We start from the raw sequence: 24,301 nt of genomic DNA on the forward strand, positions 1-24,301 counted from the left end.
ATTTCACATTGCATGACTGTTGAAGCCTGGATTGGTAACAAGATTTATAATCTTGATACAACTACGTTCCATAATACATGTTTAGATATTTATTAACAGTTCATTTATAATTTACAATGTATTCAGTGACGTTATGGGTATTTCATTAGGTTTTTCATTTCCCTCCGTCATTTTTATAGCTGAGAAATTTTTTTGTATATTGTGTCTTTATGTCACTTTTATGAATGATTTAACCGTGGAAATATTAAATCAATAAAATAACTATGTGTTCGCCTTCGATTACGAAATAATAGATGTTTTTATTAGTCTGATATCCTCAGAAAGAAGTAATGTGTTGGGTGTTTATCTGTTATATATTTAGACCTACATGTACTTATCAATTTTGTTTTCATGGACGTTGTGTAATGGATTTTCATTGTTCATTTTTTTCTAAACACAAAATTATGAACTTAGATCAAATTTATAATATATTACGTAATTTTAAAGCCAATATTGGTTTCCCGCCAAATGCTGCATGATATAAGTCAATTTCGACTGTTAATAAACGTCAACCCCTTAACTCCCAAGATTTTGTTGTAGAACTTGTGCAAATCCAGTATTTTATTGCATTGGGAGAGAGTTCCGAATGTCTGGTGAAGAAAGTGTCTTTCAGTGCAGGAGAGAAAGTTATCTAAAAGACCACTTTAAGCTATTTATGGTGATTGAATTTGTGCAACGATATTATTTAGGACACCGTTCCTGGTGTGTACACGTACGGTAGCTACCCCTACAATGGAAGACAGTGACCATGATAACACTAGTACTAGTCCTATACATGTAGCTCCTCCGAGTAAACGGCTAAAGCGTGTAAATTCAATGTCTGATATGAGTGAAGGTACTGAAGGTACTGACTTGAGTTTGCAATTAGGAAGAGGGAAAACTAATAACCTGAATCAAATCATCTCGTCAAGTATGACAAACCCCGCGTTTCTTCAGAAAGTAGGAGCGTCTGTTTCAGATGTTATCAAATCTGAAATCCAAAAAACACCAATACATCGGTCTCTTCTGCTATTAAACCTTTAGTGGAAGAAATCAAAACTCTGACTGACCGTATAAAAGCGGTAGATAGTGAAAAAAAGAAACTCAAAAACTCTAACAATGAACTTTCTGGGAAATTAGAGTCAACCAGGCAAACAATTATCGAATTGCAGGTCGCTAACGACAAACTTAGATAGCATGTCGCGTGTGTCGAACACGATCTAGAAGACCTAGAGCAATACGGAAGGAGAAATTCCTTAAGATTCCATAATGTACCCCTTACCACAAATCGGCTACAGGAAACCGATGACGTCACTGTCCATATTGTCAAGGATAAAGTCAATGTCGACATTTCTCGCTATGACATCAATAGGTCCCATATTATTAGAAAAATAAACACACAAGGGAAGGACCAACTTATTTGTCGCTTTCGAAAGTGGAAGAACAGGAACTCGATATTTAAAGCTAAATCAAAGCTGGCCGTGAAACACAACAACCCCGCTAAAATCTTCATCACAGAAAAAATCTTACGCATACGTGCCAGGAAATGAGCACGCGTCTTAACTATCTTCGACGAAACGGTGACATTACTTCAGCCTGGACAATGGATGGAAGGATTTTCGTCGAAGTTAACGCGAGTGCGGACAAACTTCGGATAAACTCGCATCAAAACATTGGTCGTGTAGAATCCAGAAATACTGGATTATTTGAATAAACTTGTGTTATGGCTTAATAGTGTCAAAGTTATTGACCTTTGTACTTATTTTACAGAATTGTGCTTGGATTTTCTATTTCGTTCATAGAAAATATCCATATCTCTAGTCAGCCATGACAGTTAAAGTTAACTACATGTATGATGTAATTATGTAAAAGTTCACTGGTTTTAAGTCTCATTTTTCGTACCACACAAGTATTGCCTGGTATATAGAATGGAATACTAGCAAAGTCATATATAGTGTGTATTTTTGCTTTGGTTTTTCATTTAATTTATCCGTTCACTAATGTATGAAACTTCATGGTAACAATATTAGTCCCCTACTGGTGACAATAACTATATAATATATATATATATATAATCATGTCTAGATAATACCATAACACAATGCAAAATGATTGTGTTCAATGAAATTTCAATGAAATATGTTACTTCCGTCTTAAATACTACAACAACAACAAAAAATAATACCTACAACAATAAAATGATACCTTCAGAATGTAAATGACTAGCTAGTTGTGCCAGATTGTCTGTCGATGTCTGTCTTTACGCATGTTCGTACGTTTATCTGTATGTGCTTGTCTGTGTGTGTCTCTATGCATATGTCTGTCCCTAAGTATGCAAGTGTCTGTGTCCGTCTGTCTGTATCCACGTCAGATGTCGGTGCGTCTGTTTGTGTGTCTTTGTCCGTGTCTGTCTACACTCATTATCTCGGTGTCTATCTGTGTTGTGCGTCCGTGCCTGTTTGTGTACGTGTTGGTCTATCTCCGTCCGTGTCTCCATGTCTGTCGAATTTAGACTTTACATCTGAATAATGTCGTTAACCATACTATTGTAAAATTTGCGTGACACATGAATAAAATATTTTATTATATATTATCTATTATAAATATATATGGGTGTCATATTGGTATCGTCTGGTACGATCTCTCATATTTACTAGTTGTTCACCAGTTGGGGACTTTTTTCACTACATTAAATTTATAGACCGAATATTAAATATTCATGTCCATTTTAAATAATTACATTATTGTCGTATTATAATTATCTCCTAGCACTATCACGATACCTACATTGTATATACTGTGCTAACTCCTTACTTTTGTTTTTTCATGTTTATAAGTTTTGTTTCTTTTGAGCTACAATCGAATCATTTTTCTTGGTACTACAGTATATTTTCTCTTTTCATTACCTATACTTGTTTCTCTTTACTTTTCTCTCTCTACTATTCAATTATCTCCCTTGTCCCCTTGCCCAACGTTTAACTTTCTATGACCTTGACCGTATAGTAATTGTGAGTGTATGAAGTGTACAACTGATGTCTGTATATTTAAGACTCGTACTTTTTGACAGATGGCTATTGTTATTTTTGTGGTTTCTTCCGATGGAGTCCCTGTGCGATTTTTTTTTTTTTTTTTGATTATGGTTAATAGGTGATATATCTGCAATTTGGCACAGGGTTTCTATCGGAAGTTTTTATAATGTAGCTTATGGAGGACCAAATCTTTAAAAAAAATTGTAATACATGTTAATGTTGAACATGTATGTGGAGAGTATGCCTCTTGTAAAACTATTTTTATATCTAGTATTAAAGCAAGTGTGGCTGATCTCATGTTATTTGGTTTACAGCCTCAATTTAACAATATTTGTTTTTTGCCATATTTTATTATTACTGTTAGTTTTAGACATGGACATAGAAACCAACCCCGGTCCCCCGGAAAACGAATTGTCTACATTTCATTTAAATAACAGAAGTATAAGTAAAAAACTAGAATATATTGAAAATATCACAAATAAATTAAATATTTTGTGTTTTACCGAAACACACTTAGATCATCAAGTATCTTCAGCTGATTTAATTATACCGTGTTTTATGGAGCCTTTTAGGAAAGATAGACATTTCTCTGGTGGAGGGATACTAGTTTACTACTCCGATTCTCTGAAATGTGTTAGAAGAGTTGATCTCGAATTTATGGGTGGAGAAATTATATGGATACAAGTTGAAATGCCGAGTCAAATTTTATTGATAGGTACTGTATACAGGCCAGAACGTTCATGTCATCTCTTTGGGGAAAATTTTAAATATTCAGGGGAGAAAGCCTTAGAAATTACATCCAATGTGGTAATTGTTGGAGATATTAATGTTGATCTACTTACCTTATCACATAATCATGTTTTTTATCAAATAATGTTAGCTTGTAGCGGTTTAAAATATGATTTGTTTCGAGTTAATATAATCAATGGCCCATCATGTAAATGCGGAAATGAATGTGAAAATGTCGTGCATTATCTTTAGAATGTATATTATATAGAAGACAACGGGAAATTTTGTTAAAACATTTCTCAATATTGTAATGTCACAGTTAATGTTTTTCTTTGTGGTTCTCCAAACCTGTCAGACGAGCAAAACGGATATATTTTTTTAAATCCGTAAAGACCTATATAAAAATAGTATTCGGTTCTAAAATCGCTTAAGAATATTTCACTTCAACAGACTTAAACCCCGCCCCTTTCCACCCCCCTTTTTTTCTCCTCTTCTTAACAAATATCTAACTCTAGAAAATCTAATTTGTTATAGTGTATATTATTGTAGATCTGTATATATACAATGTATTCGGTGACAATATGGACATTACATTAGAATTTTCATTTTCCTTAGTCATTTATATAGCAGAAGGGTTTGGTGGTTTATTTTTTTAGCTCACTTTTATGAACCAGATTGACAAATTATTTTCCATGAAAATATTAAATCAATAAAATAAGCACGTGTTTGCCTTCGAATATGAGATAATGTTGTGTGGAGAGAAATGTACTAAGAGGCGGTATAATTGGGTGTATATCTAGACTTATTGATCAATATTGGTTTTATTGGCGTTGTCTGAATATTTCTCGATGTTAATTTTTTTTCTGAACAAAAATTAATCAATAAGGTTCGAATTCATATCATATTAAGTAATTTTAAAGCCATTATTGCTTTCCCACCAAATTTTGCACATATAAATCGATTTCGATTGTTTATGAACGTTAGGTTGGATCAGAAACTACAGTATTCATAGACTACGGTGTGTCTCAATTAAGACCCAAGATACACCTTAAAGAACCAGAGGCGAATGCTAAACTCGAGACCACAAAGGCGGATTTGAGAATTAAGGGAAACGTCAGGAAGATGTTTTGAACAAATGAAGGAGAGAGGACACACACACGATTAAAACAAATTGCGATTTAAACAAAATATAAACCTGAGTGCTTATTGTTTAGAAGTACACAACATATTACCAGTATTTAAGATGTATTTAACAAAACAAACGTTGACACAATTCTTAAAGTGGTTCTTGCACAGTAGGTAATCTTTAGGTCATCTAAAAAGAAATTATTCTCGCCCATCAGAGCATTCATTAATGTAGCGAACAAAATAAACATATATTCTTATCAGATTAGTAACTATAGATTAATCAATATATGAATTGGAATAACTATTAATATACTAGGTATTTAGTAACTAGTCATGCATTGCGCTTCAAGAGGTTACATTTATCATGCAATTTGATGCAAGAGTATAAGAGTGTTTTAACGCATGTTATTAAAGGGACAATTAAGTGAAGCTTATTCTGTTACATCATCACGAAGCAAAATATGGCATAGATTTATTATTCCTATGAAACATATCAAAATAAAGTATCGATAAAGACATTGTGAGGTATTTTGAATAGAACCGTTGAAATTCCACATCGTATAGTATTACAATTCAACAGGTAGAATATGTACATTGTATTATACTCGAGTCAATATCACGTTAGTTAAACAATTGCAATACATAACCACCGAGGATTGATGTAATTGTGCTTTAGACAGGAGCTCGCACATGGCACGGTTAACGCTTCTGTAAAAGCAATGTGAGTAGTTCTAAACAAAACTTCCTTTACTCAACTAGCAACAGTCAGAGCTCGGCATACCAAACGTCCGACCACAATGTGTAATGGCACACAGCGAGCGAGTTTGAACATTTCAAACACATTTCATCACAGTGGGTGTTAAGACTAAATTATCCATTTAAAAACCATTGAAATAATTGAAAGATATCGATTGTATATTTTCGAATTATCAACACCTTTGCAACATATCAGATAAGACTAAAATTTTACTTAAGTTTTTAAGCTTTACCTGCAAGTCTTGCATTAGCACTTCTCGACTTCATGATGGACGCTTATTCTAAACATTGTAACTACATGTACTTTCTGTATTTTATTAGAAACCTGTATATGAGAAGGCACGGATTAAAAGAGGTGAAGTCAAGGAATCAGCACTCTGCTCATTGAGGATAATTTTTACCTGTTGTCACTTAATTTTTATTTCGATGGTAAAATAATTTAATACATCGATATCACAACCCTTTTCGATTTTATCGATAAGTTGCCGACAATTATTCATTTGTCATCCAAAATGCACTCTTATCGATCAGTAATTTGAATTTCTCAACTTTTTTTTGGTTTAAATGTTGAATAGTAAAAATGGGAATAAATGAATAAATAAATGTTTATGAAATGGGAAAAAATATATGGATTTTTTTTGTATAGAGCTTACTATCATTTTTGCGTCATATATCAAATTACAATACAGACAAATGTCAACGCAACCTCATTAATATATTAATGAAATAAAGTGTCTAAAAGGAGGGGAAAATCTCCTGGGATCGCTGGAATCTCCTCTTTAACGGATTTTATTTATATATCAGACATTTAATGACCTAATGAGTACATCATTCCATTTTGATGTATCAGAGTTGCGTGCCCTCAAAATGTTGTTCAATTTCCTTGCGTGCCCTCAATATGTTGTTCCATTTCCTTACTTGCCCTCAATATGTTGCTCAATTTCCTTGCGTGCCCTCAATATGTTGTTCAATTTCCTTGCGTGCCCTCAATATGTTGTTCAATTTCCTTGCGTGCCCTCAATATGTTGTTCAATTTCCTCGCGTGCCCTCAATATATTGTCCAATTTCCTTACTTATCCCCAACATGTTGTTCAATTTTCTCACGTATTCACAACATGTTGTTCAATTTTCTCACGTGTCCTCAATACCTTGTTCAATTTCCTCGCGGACCCTCAATATGTTGTTCAATTTCCTCGCGTCAGTATGTTTTTCCCGGACATATATCTATATGAAGACATTTGCCTTTAACTCTCTCGATGACCTGGCATCTTTCTAAGAGTTTATATTGTCATAATTGTCTGTTGTACTGTATACATGTTCGTCCCTCCGTGGATATCTGATATTTTCAATTATAAAAAGAAAAAAAATCATCATTATTATTTGCATTTTAGAAATGATATTTCCTGACATACTGAAATGTTTTTAAAACTGTTTTAACGTCTGGTTTCAAATTGCTTCAAACTAAACAAAAGTCATTTAATAGAAAACCTATAATTTATTAGTAATAGTTTTAAACATTTTGTACATATAATCTGACCCTATTGGTAAGTATTGATTGTGACGTAATGGGTACCTATCCGCAAGGAAGGTTACTCGGAAATATGCAAAAACGGACATATAGTGATTCCCATGTCCGCCAAGTTGCGTTGATTTTAAAGAGAGGCCAACATGGCTTATGGACATTATTACCTTTCTTGTTAAGCTCTTGACTCATCTTGCATTAGCATATCTTGATTCTTATATGAATTATTTGTATTGTGATTTTATTATATAACTTTTTTATGGTGACGGTTAATTCTTTTCGAGATTAAAAAATGGATCCAAAGATTATTCTACTCTCGAGAAGGTAAATGGCTGTAAGTTCTTTCCATTAATTAATAAACAATGGTTCCCCTACTTTAACTATAAAATTATGGGTCATGAGTAGGGAAACTAAGAATTTACTGTACTGGATATTTTCTATATTCTATTCTCTTTCTAATAAACGGAACATCGATAAATACTACCAATTGCCCAGTACATAGCATATATTTTCACTTTTTGTTAGAAGGAAACTTTAACTTAGAGTGTGTGTAAGGATATAACACTTGTGGAATTTCCTGTTTTATTTGAGAAATACTTATATGCTCATAGGTTGAAATATATTTTGTTCTTTGAACATATAGAAAGATACATTATTTTGTATTATCATGCCTTATCCATTGAATTATTCTCGTGAAAATATGATATGAAGACAAATAAGATATTTGTATACATGTAAATATTTACCTGTTGGTTATCTCGTAATTCATCCGTTGATGTAATTGTTCTGATGATGAAAAGTAAGAATCATTAATAATGTCAGAACATCAACATCTATATCTAGAAACAAAGTTATAAGAATATCTAATGGTATTCTAAATCAGGCAATTCTAAAATAAACAATACGCAGACAATATTTTTTTTATTTCAAGTGAAATTCACGTGAAGAAATATTGCATGTGTAGTCCCGATTGCTTATGCTAGTTATATAGACATACTATTTGCTAAACATTTTGTGTGATTAAATTAATTATACATACACCATACAGTTTTAATATAAATATGTTATACAGATCAGTAAGCTTACCTACACTGGATCTCGATATTAAACTGAAGTAGGATTTCACTCAATACTAAGTTTAACACCAAGATATTTTTCAACATTACGATATAGGTAATAGCCATAATGATGGAGACAATAACTGTAATTCCGTTTAAATCTGCACTTACAGGTAGATATCAATTGTAACGTTATAAGTCTGTCTTTTTTCTGAAAGATTGACGAAATGCTCACAAACTCATGATGTACATTGCAAAAACTTACACCTCCTCCAAGGGCAAATAACTCTCTAATATGCATATATATAATATCATTTGTATAACAATTTATTTACTTTATTTCCTATACAAAAGGATTTACCCTATATACTTTTCGTACCTTCTATTTAAAATTTTTGATCAGTAACACTTGTAACGGGGTGTGTCTGTATTTATCGATTTACTTAATAGGTTTATGTAGAGGAATGGCAAAGGAATATTTCCACAACATGATATATGGAAACTTCAGATATTTTGATAGCAAAATCAAGAGTACGTTGATACCTTTGTATTCCCGTATTCTGTGATACATAAAACCAACGATGATACTGAGGCTGACGGTTGCCAGTATGAATACAACAGCGATGATGATCCATATTGTTACTCCATCTCCGCTGTCTAGTAAAGATAAAAGGATTTGAAGACACATAAAAGAACTATTGCATTTCAGAGAATTCGTCAATAAAAATAATCCTGATTGACCTCGTTGGTCAAACGTTAAGGTACAACCATTTTCCTACCCTTTTATGGACACACAGTAGGAGGTTCGAATCGTGCAGCTGTACGTTTTTATGCCAATTTCTATTTCCATGGCTCTATTTTGGCTTTTTTAGCCCTGTGAAATTTGACATGTCTCCGAAATGATTATTCATTGTTAACATGACGAAGTAACATTAATAATTACCTTCTTAACAATTAAAATAAATAAAATGTTAATTTTCATAACGAGGGTCGTCCTAATCATCGTGCGTTAATTGACAATCACTGCGCCTAACGTTAAAAACAGCGAAATGAATCTTCACTGTTATCATAGATTACGCAGGGAAACTTTGTGAGGTCAGTGATATATATATTTATATTCTTATGTTATTAATTGTTTTAAGAAATATATATTATTTTTGTTTAGGAAAGTGTGCGCCTACATTTATAACAACATGCATTATGCTTCTCCAAGAGTCAGAATTATCTAATATACACGTTTGCTTGGTTGAATTTATTATTGAAAAAGAACACTTTATTAACGCGGACGTATGTCCTTACATGTTGAAAGAGTCGGATAATATACATACAACCAACACATAGGGATTGGATTGCGCTTTTATGTTAACCATGCTTGTATGGAGCAATTCCTCTAAGAATATATTCTATGGGGCACGTTAGCGCCCCATATTGAATATATTCTTAGAGGAATTGCTCCATACAAGCAAGGTTAACATAAAAGCGCAATCCAATCCCTATATTTACACTCACACGACTTTTTATTTATACTTTATGCAATAAAATTGTCATTTGAAAGTGGCATAATTATTCAATAAAAGTCGGTCAAAAGTGGGAGGAGCTTACTCAATTGAATAGCGAATTATGACGCTTCACGTAATATAGAATTATCCATCCGAGACGACAAAAAAGTTCAATATTTTAGTGTTAAATAAACATGACAAACAAAGTAAATTTATGAGATAATTTTATTTAATCAGATCAGATTTTAAAATATATATTCAATTTTGCTAAAAGTTAATATATAGCGTAATAATAAAGTATTTGTACTCGGCCACATGTGTGAACTCGGTGACCGTTGTGCAGCGAGGCGAAGCTGACGCACGCTTACACACTGGAGTTTGCTGAAGTTGTCAAAAACCGGTTTTCAAGTAGCTCAATGTGTTTGAGATTGTCGTCTGACTTGACGATATTACATCCTTGGGAGCCATGTGATTATATAATCTACGCTTAGATCCATCGCCATCGATAGATTGAATAACTTCACTTGTGTTCGATGGATACAATGTAGCTGTGTTGACGCGTAACTGTCAACACGTGGATTACTAGCGGTGCATGTTTTATAATACACACGATTAAATTCTCAAAGAACAGAGACAAGAGGATATGTTTATAACTGGCCTCTGTCAGAGGGTTCCACGCCCGTCCACCCCAAAGACTTGATCGTAGGACGAACACAGACACAGAGGTAATGTTTACATTTGACATCCATCATTTTTAACAAAAGTGAAAGCACGTCGCCCCGGTCGGGATATTTTTTCCGTTTCTTTATACAATTGTTAATTTAAAAAAATGTTTGTATCATGTATAAATATAAAACATATATGTATTGTTCGTATTTTTTCCAAATTTCTATGAAAAACAACAATATACACGTAATGTTGCGTCAAAATGTAAACAAAGCCATGGGTTTCTTTAAAAAAAAGTAGCCCCTTTACGTTGCATACAACATTTTCATACGCAAGTTCAAAGTTCAATGTTACCATGCAGTTATGGTAAACAAAATCGGCTAGTACTTGCGTATAGTGAACAAGCCTAGCAAGTGTAAATATAGGATTTTATCATGATTTGTTTTTTCATTTTTTCTCATTATATGCATGCACTGAAAATATAATATGTTATCTTCGTTATTCCAAGGGTTACTATCATTGCCGTTACATCTACCGCTGGAATATCTCATAGCAAACATTGAAGGCTCTGTCAACGACCACATATGAGCAGACAGATTTACTTTGATATACACCAAAAGAATTTAATAACAGTACATCGTAGTTGACTGTGTCACTTGGAAGTTGGGTCCCGTTGTCTCTAATTTTCAAAGGACGTCACTGCAGGCCTGCGATCTTTAAAATATTTAAGATGGCTGGACGTAAAAAGGTAAAAATGATTTATAAAAATCTACATTTAATCGGGCCTTCAGTAACGTTAAGGACCCTCAAAGTCTGCTGTCGTTGTTTTAAGTAGGTGTAAGCAAAATATTAAAACTTATATAGTAAACTTTATACTCAAGTATTATATACTTTTCTATATAGCATATACTAAAATTACAAATAATAGTTCGACATCTCGGGGGACCATTTATAAGTCATTCTTAAATCATTATATTAATGATCGAGAAAACATATTTAAAAACAAAATACCTTCAGACACTGGCGTCGTTTTTTGAGGCACAGGTGTATCTAAACAAAAAATAAAAACATGTTATTGACACTTATTTAGAAATTGTATCACGGGTAATCATCTACGAATCAAACGATTAAGATTATAATGCGCGATCTATATTGAAATTATATCTTATTTCCCCGCTTGCATCTGTTATACGGAAAATGATAATAAAGACAAAAAATAAAAATAAAAATCAATACATGAGACCAGTCAGCTAAACTTATACTGTAATCCATTTTTCTTTCGTGTGCGTATACTTTCGCAAATTTTGCGATCCAAATGAATTCACGAAATTTATCTGCACGAATTTAGATCTAGATCATTGATACTGAAAGGAATTTCCAGTCATTTTTTTCCCAATCTTTGCGAACTTTATTGGAATGAAACTATACACTTCTCAAGGTTTTTCTCAAGTTTTTTTTTTTTTGTCAAATATACATACATGGTGACATTATACAGTACATGCTAATTAAAATCAAATCAACCATATATTACGTGACTTTATCCATAATGTAAGATTTTGACGACGAAGGAAATTTCAAGCTCATATTAAAACAAGATCAAGTAAAAACCTGCAAAACAAATTGACAAAACCCAATATACAAAGAAATTATTGAGAAAACATTTTTGAAAAAATAATGATAATATATATTTTTTTATTTGAAATACACTTACATATTTGTATGGACAAGTATCCTATCAGAGAGGCTGGGTTAGAGCCACACAAGGATCCGGTGAATGGTTCACACAAAAATGTCGTGTTGGAGTCAGCCTCTGTAACAGTGTAAGTGAGGGTGCTAGTACGTATGTAGTTACAGCCAGATTGTACCAAATTATCATCATTCTGGTTAATATCAGCTCCGGTAGGATATCCCTGGAGATCACAAAACAGAAATAAAATTCAGTGTTACAATCAACATTATGTCCTTTATCAAATAAAAAATGATATAAACTGAAAATTCATTCCGTTTTGAACGAATTGTTTCATGTGGGAAATGTTGTATACTGGAGTGGCGAAAGACTCTGGATAGAATTTAAATGTTTAAATATCTAATAAAAACTAAGACTCCAATGTGAAACTTTAAGGAATGGATATTTTTTATAGTTTGGACTGAGATCGTACAAAATTGATATCTTTTCTATCTTACGGTATATCCGAAATCGTTTGCTCGCTTGTAACACCACGTATGATATTTCCTGTCACTGCCCACAGTTCCGGAACATGTGATCGTCAATGTTGTCCCGACAGAGTAATAAGTACTATCCACATTGGGAAATGGAAAAACGGTCAAGGGATTATTGGTGGAGGTTGGAATCTCTGTAGACAGATCAAACTTGCTAAAAACGTGTTGTTGGACTTGCAAAATGGTTATTATAATTTGTGCAATTGATAAAAGTGGAAATCACAATTATAAACCAGATGTAGCTAACTTAGTTCTAACACCCTACTGTCCACCCACAAATTGTGGTTAGCTGTTAAAGTGTTAATTCATAGCTTATGCACGTGTTTGCACATTGACCATGACAAGTATAATTCATACTGGTATATCTACCTATTCCACATTCCTACGTTACAATCTGTGGTTGCTATCAGTCAATGGCATATCGTTTCTAGGAGCGATTGCATTGTACGAAAATAACAACTCGCATCTTGTTTCCACGTATCAATTTTGAATTCTGATAATAACATATTTTACTGTATTTGTTATGAATAAAAAAAACACATGACATACCGGTAGCAGCGACATATTTTTCAGCATCAGCTACACCACCACTACCGCCAGTAAGGGTTACTCCCATATTACACTGATAGGCTCCTCCATCAGTACAGATAGTCCTGTTAGCGGCGATAATCAACACAAGCGATGCTCCTGATACAGTATTAACGTTCCCGGTCGCCGATACACCCGCTCTGGTGTTACTTATGACATTACCCCAGGTGAGTACAGAATCTGAAGTAGCTTGACTATAGGTAACAGAAACTACATTTTGGTAACCTAAAGTGCTAGAGTTCTTTCTAATGGTGATACTATTGATATCTGCGATACCGACAGTACTTGGTGTACATGTGATACGGAGTTCTGAGGTCGGTGTTGTCACAGTACTTGGTCCGGTGATTGTGATGGACTGACCTGAAACTATAAATAGGAATCATCAAAGAAAAAACGTCCTCAATTTTCGGAGCTAATAATCACAACGATAGGAACCCGTGGTGTACTGATCACGAGGACACGAGGACGTGAACATATATCAAAAGGTTTCCTCCTGTTCCAGTAACACTAAATGACTTCTAAAACCCTATGTCACTTAAACATCTTGTACACCTCGCACACGAGTAAGATTTCAATCAAAGTTATGTTTAGCTAAAGATTTTCTATTCGCTTAAAACGAAAACAAATGGATGAATTATCGTGATTTAATTTTATAAATTATCATAAGTATCTACGGTAACAAACTTCATTGTATCAAAGATTTAGATATTCATGTATAATATCTATGTAGCTGATTTTACTTTCGAAAAAGAAAACATGGTTCTTAAATCATAAATATAGATCTATCCTTAGGAAAATATAACTTCATAAAAGATTTTCTATTCACTTTTTCTTTGTCGTAATAACAAAGTATACATGTGACATAACATAGCCTTAAAATGATTTCATATCTCATGTTATTCTAAATGAGATTTTGTGGTAAAAACATAGCCATGATTAATGATAATGATTACCGATACGTACGTAGAGCCTCAATAGAACGATTCCTGCCTTATTGTAACACTAGTATCGTATTTCCGAACGTTGATAGGAATATGGGGTTACATTATCACACACTTGTGTATATCACACACCTACCTGTACAAACAACAACTACTAGACCGAGTACATGGTACAACATGGCTGACAGAAATGGAAGATCACTCGTCTTTGCAACCAGGAAGTTAAAGAGGACTTCGTACACAGACAAAATGTCTACCCGTTGATCACAAACCATAGTATTACAGAATACCTGGACGAGTTCATTTTACAATTGACATTGTCTGTCTGTGTACAGGGTGCGAGTCAATACATTCAGTGACTAATCATATTATCTAACGCCTAAGCAGGTTTCACTACTGAAAAAAATACGATAAATTCCATAGTAGCTGGGTATCTTATATGTTTACACACACACACACACCTTATCACCACAGGGGGCCAACTCAATGAAAATGGATGTTGTCATACATTTTTTGTATTTGGTGGATGGACTGATGTACGGAGCCCGCGAAGGGACATGGAAATATATTTATTAATCCGTGCACACGTATTGTCAATCAGTTCGCACGGATTACTAATCCGTGCACACGGTTTACTAATCCGTGCACACGGTTTGTCTATCCGTCCGCACGGTTTGTCAATCCGTTCGCACGGATTACTAATCCGTGCACACGGTTTGTCAATCCGTGCACACGGTTTGCCAATCCGTCCGCACGGTTTGTCAATCCGTGCGCACGGTTTGTCAATCCGTGCACACGGTTTACCAACCCGAGCACACGGTTTGCCAATCCGTCCGCACGGTTTGTCAATCCGTTCGCACGGATTAGTAATCCGTGCACACGGTTTACCAATCCGTGCACACGGTTTGTCAATCCGTGCACACGGTTTGTCAATCCGTCCGCACGGTTTACTTATCCGTGCACACGATTTGACAATCCGTCCGCACGGTTTACCAATCCGTGCACACGGTTTGACAATCCGTCCGCACGGTTTACCAATCCGCCTATAATTAGACTAGATCTATGCACTGGTATTACTATCTTCACTGGACAAGGGTTCAATTCAATTCTAAGGGTTAACACGGACTTGTATTAAGGATTACACGGTCATAGAAGGTAAAGACATGCTACTTTCTCTTATATAACATTTTTGGTCAATTCTTTGTATTATTTTGTTAGGGAGAATAGCTGTATTCTACTTCTTACTTCGTGTTAATGTAATCAAAATGATGTGAGAAAACATACCAGGTGTACAATTGTCACGTTTTTCTTCGAGTTTATACGACGTTCTTATACAATATTGTTATATATAAATTTAGAAGATAATGGCTTATAATTAAATCCAGATTTTGGGATACATATGATAAAATGTGGTATTACAGTGTATTGTCTGAAGTTTATGCAAAATATTGTATTTTTTCTGTTATAGGTATGGATGACGGATGTACATGTATGCCATTGGACAAGCGATATTTCGTCAAATATATCCATAGAATTTTAATAAAGAAAATTTGTGTGTTTTTTTAAGTTCAGTTCGGACCGTTGGTAATTATATATAAATTGCAGGACACAAAACGAAGAATTCAAGTGGAATTTGATTTTCTCTTGTATTGTATTTCTTTCCCATATATCAAACATATGTGGCACATTACATAGAAATAAAATGAAAGTTCACTCGTATTGGTAATCCAATATGTAGACACCGAATTAGTTGTCCGTAGATGGCGATCCACCTTATAAAAGTTCCGAATTTGAATAATGTTCACACACAGTTCACTATCTGGTAATCCAAGAAATATCCGTAGTGACCGCCTTGAAGGTTGGGAATCCAACTGATGTTCATAAATCAGACATGGGTTTTTTTATAATAAAATGACCATTGTCCAATAGGTAAACCCGGATGTAATCAAGATTAATAGCATAAAGATATTATCACAATTAAACGACTTGACAATATATCGACAGTTTGATATGAAATATATCTACTTAAGCTTATCGATGACACCATTGCCTCAAGGAAGGTTATAAACACTTTGACATGTGAATAATATGTGTAACTGTCGGTCACTCCACAAAAGTAAGACCAAAATGCCTTAGGGTAGATTTTAAACTTATCAACACATCTATAGGTAAAATATACAATTATATAACAACAAAGAACATCTCAAATTTCTCTATGACAACTTCCTTCTCGCTCAGGAAGACTCTTTCCCAGAGTCTAATTATTTGTCAAACAAGTCAGTGTTGATAAGTTTAAATACACCTAGGCTTTTCTCAACTGTATAACGTTCATTCAATAGATTGTCCATCAAATTAACACACATGTAATAAAAGTGGATACTGTTGTTTTCAAGAGACTGTCATTGAATTTCATTTACTTTTTCAAATCTAGAAGTAAAATTAGCTTAAGCTTAAGCATGGGTTAGCAAAAACTGCTAAAAACTTAATAGTAACCAAATTGGTTTCCAAAATTTCCTCGTCTTCGATTTGGCCGAAATGGTTGGTTATGATTGGGAGGTGCGTAATTTTGACAATTTTGTCGAGACGTTTGAGAATTTACAAGCAAATTTTCTCTTTCGAAATTCTGAATCGTGCTTTCAAGATTAGCGATTGTTTCCTTATATTTTGTGATGTCTTTTTCAAGACGAGCTATTTGACCAGATTTATCATCGTTTCTTTTTTCAAAAAATGCATTCTCCCGTTTTAAACGCTCATGTTCACTCTGATACAAATTAAACGTTTCTGCAAAGCTGACTCTTAACTCATTAGTATAAGTTTGATTCTCGTTTAGTTCTAATTTCAAGCGTTCATTTTCAGCTTCAAGATTTTCTTTGGTGCTTTTGAGCTCTTTAATTTCCAGCTCGTTTTCATTTGTGCCAATTTTGCTTTTGATCTGTGGTACAATTTGTACTTGAATTTGATTTCTTTTGTTTATTTTTGTGAATTCTGAGTCAGAAAGGTCCGAAAATGGAAATGCACATACGATTGATTTTCGTAAGATGAACTCTGACATGCGTTTTGCGTCCCTGCTTTTGTGAAATTTACTTTTTGATTTATGATTTTGGTTTGATTGGTCCGAAATTGGGCGCTTTGAAAAACAAGCCCGTGAGAAATGTCCTAATTTGCCACATTTGAAACATTGGGCTGATTTTGCCTGACAAGTGATATTAACGTGCTCTTGAAAACAATGGAATACCCACTTACCACATCTAAAACACTGATTCCGAGGCGACGATGTTGGGCTGTTAGATGACATAGGGGGTCCCTGGTGCCTTGTAGCCGTTGTTTGGCAGACGTCGTTAGGTGAACGTGTCCATCTTCGGTTGAAAGGTAGATTTCGTAGAAACGTTGTTCGAGTCGCTGAGGGGAATGCTCTTTGGTGCGACGTGTTGTTTCGATATGTGGTATCCATTGTTAAAATGCGGAGCAAATTTGTGGCAACAGTCTTGGTGCTCCAAGGTTGGGGTCTCGCTGAGGTTCCCGGGGATCTTGTGCGTAACTTGGCTTACCTGTGGCAAGTTACTCCGAATTCTCTCACCAATTCTAATAAGGAAAATGTGTGTTGTTTTCAAGTTCAGTTCGGACCGTTGGTAATTATATATAAATTGCAGGACACAAAACGAAGAATTCAAGTGGAATTTGATTTTCTCTTGTATTGTATTTCTTTCCCATATATCAAACATATGTGGCACATTACATAGAAATAAAATGAAAGTTCACTCGTATTGGTAATCCAATATGTAGACACCGAATTAATTGTCCGTAGATGGCGATCCACCTTATAAAAGTTCCGAATTTGAATAATGTTCACACACAGTTCACTATCTGGTAATCCAAGAAATATCCGTAGTGACCGCCTTGAAGGTTGGGAATCCAACTGATGTTCATAAATCAGACATGGGTTTTTTTATAATAAAATGACCATTGTCCAATAGGTAAACCCGGATGTAATCAAGATTAATAGCATAAAGATATTATCACAATTAAACGACTTGACAATATATCGACAGTTTGATATGAAATATATCTACTTAAGCTTATCGATGACACCATTGCCTCAAGGAAGGTTATAAACACTTTGACATGTGAATAATATGTGTAACTGTCGGTCACTCCACAAAAGTTAGACCAAAATGCCTTAGGGTAGATTTTAAACTTATCAACACATCTATAGGTAAAATATACAATTATATAACAACAAAGAACATCTCAAATTTCTCTATGACAGAATCGCTTGATTAAAAATCATAACTTCAGTTTTGATGTGGAATATGTCCATTGGTCATTGGGATAAATCATTTAAGTCCTTTTAGCAACCCAGAGTTTCTGCAAGCTTAAAATACCCCTATAGATATTATCCACGGTGACACAACGGGCTTAGTAAACTGTTAAGTACAGTGCAGATAATTGTCAGAAATAATGAATGATCTTAGTTCCTGACCAATGAAGGGACTGTCTTCACGGAAATACAAGTGAATATAAGACATCGTTTTAAATAGATGGAACAACGTCTTAGAATGTGACGTGACAGTCGGGGAAAACTGTGTACCTTCGATATATGAGTAGTGCCTTATTATGCCATAGCCATCGAAAAGCAAGTTTCGAACTGGCAATTTATATAATTAGGGGCAGCATGCCAGCTGACGCCTGATTCACAGGGACATGAGAATTAGTTACACTTTATATAACCATGGACACACCAGAGTGCCCACAGACCATTTTGGATGTTTTAGAGGCTAGATAAAAAAAAATAGGTAAAAATCATACTCTATAGTTTGGTATCAGTGTCTTAGTAACTCGGGCTACCTTGCTTGTCGGGACATTACTCGGTTGTCTGACCGATTGGAGCCCTACTCTTTATGTTGTCATTATTCAAGAATGCTACATATGTAATATCAATACCTATAATTCCTTCTAAAGTTGCCGTAGCTATCATATCATTTCTAAACGCATGCACAATATAGACGCCTAAGAATTAGTTAAAGGAGAGTTGCCAAGTGGTTCAGATGTCCTGACATATTACCACACTACCTCTGGATCGCGAGTTCAAAACTTTCTTCCCTATGTATACAACTGTATACATTACAAAGAGGTATGATTTATACCGATTTTAATCTAGACCCTTAAAATATATAATATGCATTGCCATCCAAAAGGTCTGTTACAAGTGTCTAGATTCTGTATAAAATAGTTTTGACAAAAATCCATTTGTAACAAAACTTTTGGAGGACAGTGTACATTTTGTATGTCCAATATTACGAGTTTAAGTACATATGGACCATCAAGTCCCTGTGGTCAAGGATTACGTCCTTATAGAAAACAACCAACTGTACTGTACCAACAGAGGAATATTAGTTAGCTATTGAGTTCTATAATTAAAGTCTAGGTTCTCATATAACACTAGATAGAACAAAAATGGGTCCTTCTGCGCAAACTCCAACCAGGGTAGCTATATTGAGTTAGGGCGCATTATGCGCTAAAAAATCCTGAAATTCTAATATTTTACCTATTCATTATCAAAATTGATATTTTGAACTTAAATCTCAATATGAATTTCCAAATTCATATCATGGTTATCTAGGAATAATTGCCTGTCAGAAAACATTCCCTACTGTGGTTCACATCGTGTACAAGAGAAATCGCTGTAGTGTGTGGTGTATAGATAGGAGGCTGCGAAGAATCACTCCATATTATAGATTGACGAAATACAAGCACGAGTTTCATGTTTTCCCATTATTCAGTCAATATCCTATCTTTAACAAAGCACATCATAATTTCTACAAGATAACTTATTAATCTTTACTCATCCTCGATAACCCAGTGGTTAATATGACTGTTTTTATATCGACCGTGGATATATCGTCAGTGATAGCAACCCATGGAGTATCGAGGATGACCACCCCTCACTGGGCATCCTTTTTTGCGCTGAACCATGCAGGTAAATTGAGGTTCTTGGAATTCTCAAAATCTTACATTTTCTCCCTTTAAATGTTTTGCATATACAGCAATAATGACCATATAATAATGTAGAAAGCAATGTCATTTACAACGGCTAACAAACCAAAACCAAATCTGACGCCGACGCCAAGGCGATTCCACAAAACAAGGAATGTGTACCTAAATACTCTATGGTGTTTTACCAATTTCTGAAAAACATTGCTGCACACAACGATGCGTATGGTACATGTATATATTTAAAAAAACAACAACATATATTTGTGCCTTTCTGTGTTAATTAAGTCATATGTGCCTGTATATAAAGAATAACACAGTGCTTGGGATTTTGAGCACAGGTATTCGTCACATCTCCTCTATATTCGCCAATGTTATCCACTCCTACTTGAAAGTACACGTACCTCATGTTTCGAAATTTGTTACAACGCTCAGCCGAAAAAGTTCAAAGAACATTACAAAAATAACATTGAAGCTAGTCCAAACTGTCTTTATAAGGTCGCAGCCCTTCGTACATGAAAATAAAGAAAAAACACACTCTTTAAAAAGTTTGCGGCCGCCATTTTTTTTATCCACTGTAAAAAAATCTCATCAGTGGGAATGCGATGTTTGAAGTCAGCTCATTATATAATCAAGCGATTCAAAGCCTTTTAAGATCCGACGAACGTGATCTTCATCCGACAGAAGCTCAGTGCTGTTGCTCTTTATTTGCAAGCGTTCAAGTGATAAACTAACGTCCAATATAATCACCTGACCAAAAACGGCATATCTGTTACGGAAATAAAAGTTTCTTTCTTCTCTTATGTGGGTTTCCTTCTCAAATGGGGATTTGGGGACAAGGATAGTGTGTGAATATATATGGATAAAACATAAACAAAAAATTCGGCTCCGTTATTTCCATAAATTGAACTTTTTAACATTGCATAATTTATGCTTACTGAAGCCTTCGGTCATATTACCAAACTTGATATCGTCTTTAGACGTCACATTGTCAGATTGGTTCCCAGTCGTCAGTAAGCCAAACACAGGGATCTGATAATTAGTTACAGTTTATAGAAATACAGGTTACAAGAGTCGTTGTTGTTGCATACAGAATATATTCCACAGGGTGAGTTACTTGTTAAAAGTTACGAGCTTGAACTCGAGTATGGAAAACATTGTATGACCTGTGTCTACCACAATACGTTTTAAAGGTCTAAATCTTACATTTGTCTTATACATGTACACCATGTAGAGTATGATTCCAGCCGATTTATTATATAAATCTATACAACGACTGAAAATGGTTATACATGTCTATAAACTAATTAATTTGCAGATGCCTTTGAGCTCCAACATTCGGACGAGGACAACTTTACAATTTTAAAAGTGAACGAATCCATGTACAGGTTGATGTTTGGAAACAAACAATATATTGTGTCCATTTAATACTAGATTATTGTACATGTATTTCACCACTATATGAAGACGGACCATGTTACAATTCATTTAAATATTGCTAATGTAAATATTTTCATATGTACAGGTCAGCATACATACACTGATTATACATGTAACAAAAAATGTGAAAACGTAGCCAAAACAAATCGATTTATTGTGACAATCAATCAACTTTCATTTGTAAAATAATGAGATACATTTGTGTATCAGTCAGCGTATATACATGTGTTTTTTTTTATTAAAGTCAACAATAAATCCATGGAAAATATCCCGTTTGACATAAAACCCCAAAACATGTACCTTTTCGGAAACACCTTTTATTTTAAAAAAAAATAGGAATATAAAACGAGACTGATAATTTTGTAGAGTTGCAAAAGTTAATTAACACTACACTTATCATCATCTTCTGAACAATTTAAATAAAATGTTCACCTTCATAACGCGGGTCGTCTTATGCTTTCCGCCTCGTTGTAATCATCGTGCGTTAGTTGACTATCACTGTGTCAGACGAAAAAACAGCTCAATGAATATTTTCTTCACATGTAGTTTTAAAGAAACATTTTTTTAATGGCAGTGTTTATTGGTCTTTGGTCCAATTAGTGACAGTCGCGCGATGTCTTTCACCTTGAGTTCGAAACCTATGTGGAGTGGGGCAGTTGTCAGGATTTTGAAACATATCGATGGTTTTCTCCCAATACTCTGGCTTTATTTTTTCTCTCGATAAGACTCGTCCTTTTATAGCCCTGTCTGATCTTATCCTTGATCACCAGGCGAGCGTGACATTATTTTAAGGACAATTAATAATATGGTTAACTAATCAATGTCAGATTTTAGATAGAGCCATTTTAGCATCACATTGAAACACAGTCAACCGGTATTCTTCTTAAAAACTTTGGTATCGTTTTACCACCAGTATGTCGTCTCTCCGTTGAGTTACACAATAATATTTGACTACTTTTTCCCGTAATGGAAGCACGTGTCATTGTTTTTGAATTGCCGTCAACTGGAATATGAAGTAGAAATTGTCTATTAGATGAAGTACATATATACATGCATTGCGTATATTCTTTTTAATATTACTCTTTACTCTGTGATCTAATTACTTAAAATGTTAACATCGACTTCTAAGCATACTTACAAATTGAAAATAATCAATAATCTGTAGTCATCAATTAAAAAACACATTAAACGTTTTGTAAGATACATGTTTATAGGTCTCCATTGTATTATCCATTAATTAAACCTAGATTTCCTTACCTCATGTTGCCGCCGTGCCCTCTATAATCAATTGACTCGAAGGTAGTCGATGGTTCAATGTTCAATGTACACGTCACGGTTTAATAATATATCAAATAGACAAACCGTGTGCACGGATTAGTAAACCGTGCGGACGGATTGACAAACCGTGCGAACGGATTGACAAACCGTGCGGACGGATTAGCAAACCGTGTGCACGGATTCACAAACCGTGTGCACGGATTGTCAAACCGTGTGCACGGATTAGTAAACCGTGTGTACAGATTGACAAACCGTGTGCACGGATTAGTAATCCGTGCGAACCGATTGACAAACCGTGTGCACGGATTGGTAAACCATGTGCACGGATTGACAAACCGTGCGCACGGATTGGCAAACAGTGTGCACGGATTAGTAATCCGTGCGAACGGATTGACAAACCGTGTGCACGGATTGGTAAAACGTGTGCACGGATTCACAAACCGTGTGCACGGATTAGTAAACCGTCTGCACGGATTGGCAAACCGTGTGCACGGATTGGCAAACCGTGTGCACGGATTAGTAAACCGTGTATACAGATTGACAAACCGTGTGCACGGATTGGCAAACCGTGTGCACGGATTAGTAAACCGTGTATACAGATTGACAAACCGTGTGCACGGATTAGTAATCCGTGCGAACGGATTGACAAACCGTGTGCACGGATTGGTAAATGTGCACGGTAAACCGTGTGCACGGATTCACAAACCGTGTGCACGGATTCACAAACCGTCTGCACAGATTAGTAATCCGTGCGAACGGATTGACAAACCGTGTGCACGGATTAATAAATATATTTCCATGTCCCTTCGCGGGCTCCGTACTGATGAGTACATATGACAGTCATGTGATTTTTTTTTTTTAAAATACGAGATTTGAAAAATTATTAAAAATCGGGATATTTACTATAAAACAGAGAAAGGGACGACAGTCGCCATACTGGAATTTTTACCCCCACCTCGATTAAAGTTAATTTTTTCACAAAAGTATACCTTTTTTCCTAGAGTCATATATAGTCATGCATCAGTCCTCCGATAATCCATAATCACACACATACCATGCAAAAGCATATAAACGATGTCTATATAGTCGAACGCAATATTTTAATCCAAAATTACCGGTGCTTTCTGACTTGTGACATCGAAAGCTAGGTAGCAGTGTACAGTAAGACCGAATGGCCATGGGTGAGATTTTTATTAAGCAGAAAGCCCCTGTTTTATTATATGCATAAAAAATTAAAAAATGTATATGTCCTAAAATTGGTGAATTCAATCTAGAGAATTATATGCAAGTTTCACATTTGCATAAAGAAATTCCCCAAAATGGGTTCGAGATTAATGGTTTAGAGGATATCCGAATGTGCGTCTAAGATGGAAAAACTCAATACTTTAGCAGCAGAAATTGATAGCCGGGGTACGAGGTAAGATTGCTCAAAAGTTTA

The 24,301-nt window shown here is 34.8% G+C and overlaps 1 protein-coding gene across 5 annotated transcripts; it reads right to left on the reverse strand.

Annotated features, from left to right (window-relative positions):
• Positions 1–2,901: 2,901 nt before the first annotated feature.
• LOC138317347 (uncharacterized) lies at positions 2,902–24,018 on the reverse strand. Of its 5 annotated transcripts, none has more exons than XM_069258946.1 (8): positions 23,918–24,018; positions 13,175–13,579; positions 12,590–12,759; positions 12,117–12,315; positions 11,417–11,455; positions 8,784–8,897; positions 7,929–7,968; positions 2,903–6,996 (listed from the first exon to the last, which is right to left on the reverse strand). In XM_069258946.1, the coding sequence occupies exons 1-8, from the start codon at positions 23,928–23,930 to the stop codon at positions 6,933–6,935; spliced, it is 1,044 nt and encodes a 347-aa protein (XP_069115047.1). In that variant the 5' UTR covers positions 23,931–24,018; the 3' UTR covers positions 2,903–6,932. The 5 variants fall into 5 exon arrangements, with proteins under 5 accessions (XP_069115045.1, XP_069115047.1, XP_069115046.1 ...); XM_069258945.1 differs by having other exon boundaries at positions 23,853–24,000; XM_069258943.1 differs by lacking the exon at positions 23,918–24,018 and adding an exon at positions 14,291–14,547 and having other exon boundaries at positions 2,905–6,996.
• Positions 24,019–24,301: the final 283 nt, after the last annotated feature.

This window comes from Argopecten irradians, chromosome 3 (assembly GCF_041381155.1).
Source record: "Argopecten irradians isolate NY chromosome 3, Ai_NY, whole genome shotgun sequence".
In the NCBI taxonomy this organism is placed as follows: Eukaryota; Metazoa; Mollusca; class Bivalvia; order Pectinida; family Pectinidae; genus Argopecten; species Argopecten irradians.

What these genes read in the sequence shown, in the direction of transcription:
- LOC138317347 (XM_069258943.1), bottom strand. Translation starts at nt 14,429, where the DNA reads ATGGTTTGTGATCAACGGGTAGACATTTTGTCTGTGTACGAAGTCCTC. An exon ending in AACGACGCCAGTGTCTGAAG is followed by an intron (nt 8,898 to 11,416) that starts GTATTTTGTTTT and finishes TATCTTTACTAG; the next exon opens with ACAGCGGAGATGGAGTAACA. An exon ending in CAGAATACGGGAATACAAAG is followed by an intron (nt 7,969 to 8,783) that starts GTATCAACGTAC and finishes TTTCATCATCAG; the next exon opens with AACAATTACATCAACGGATG.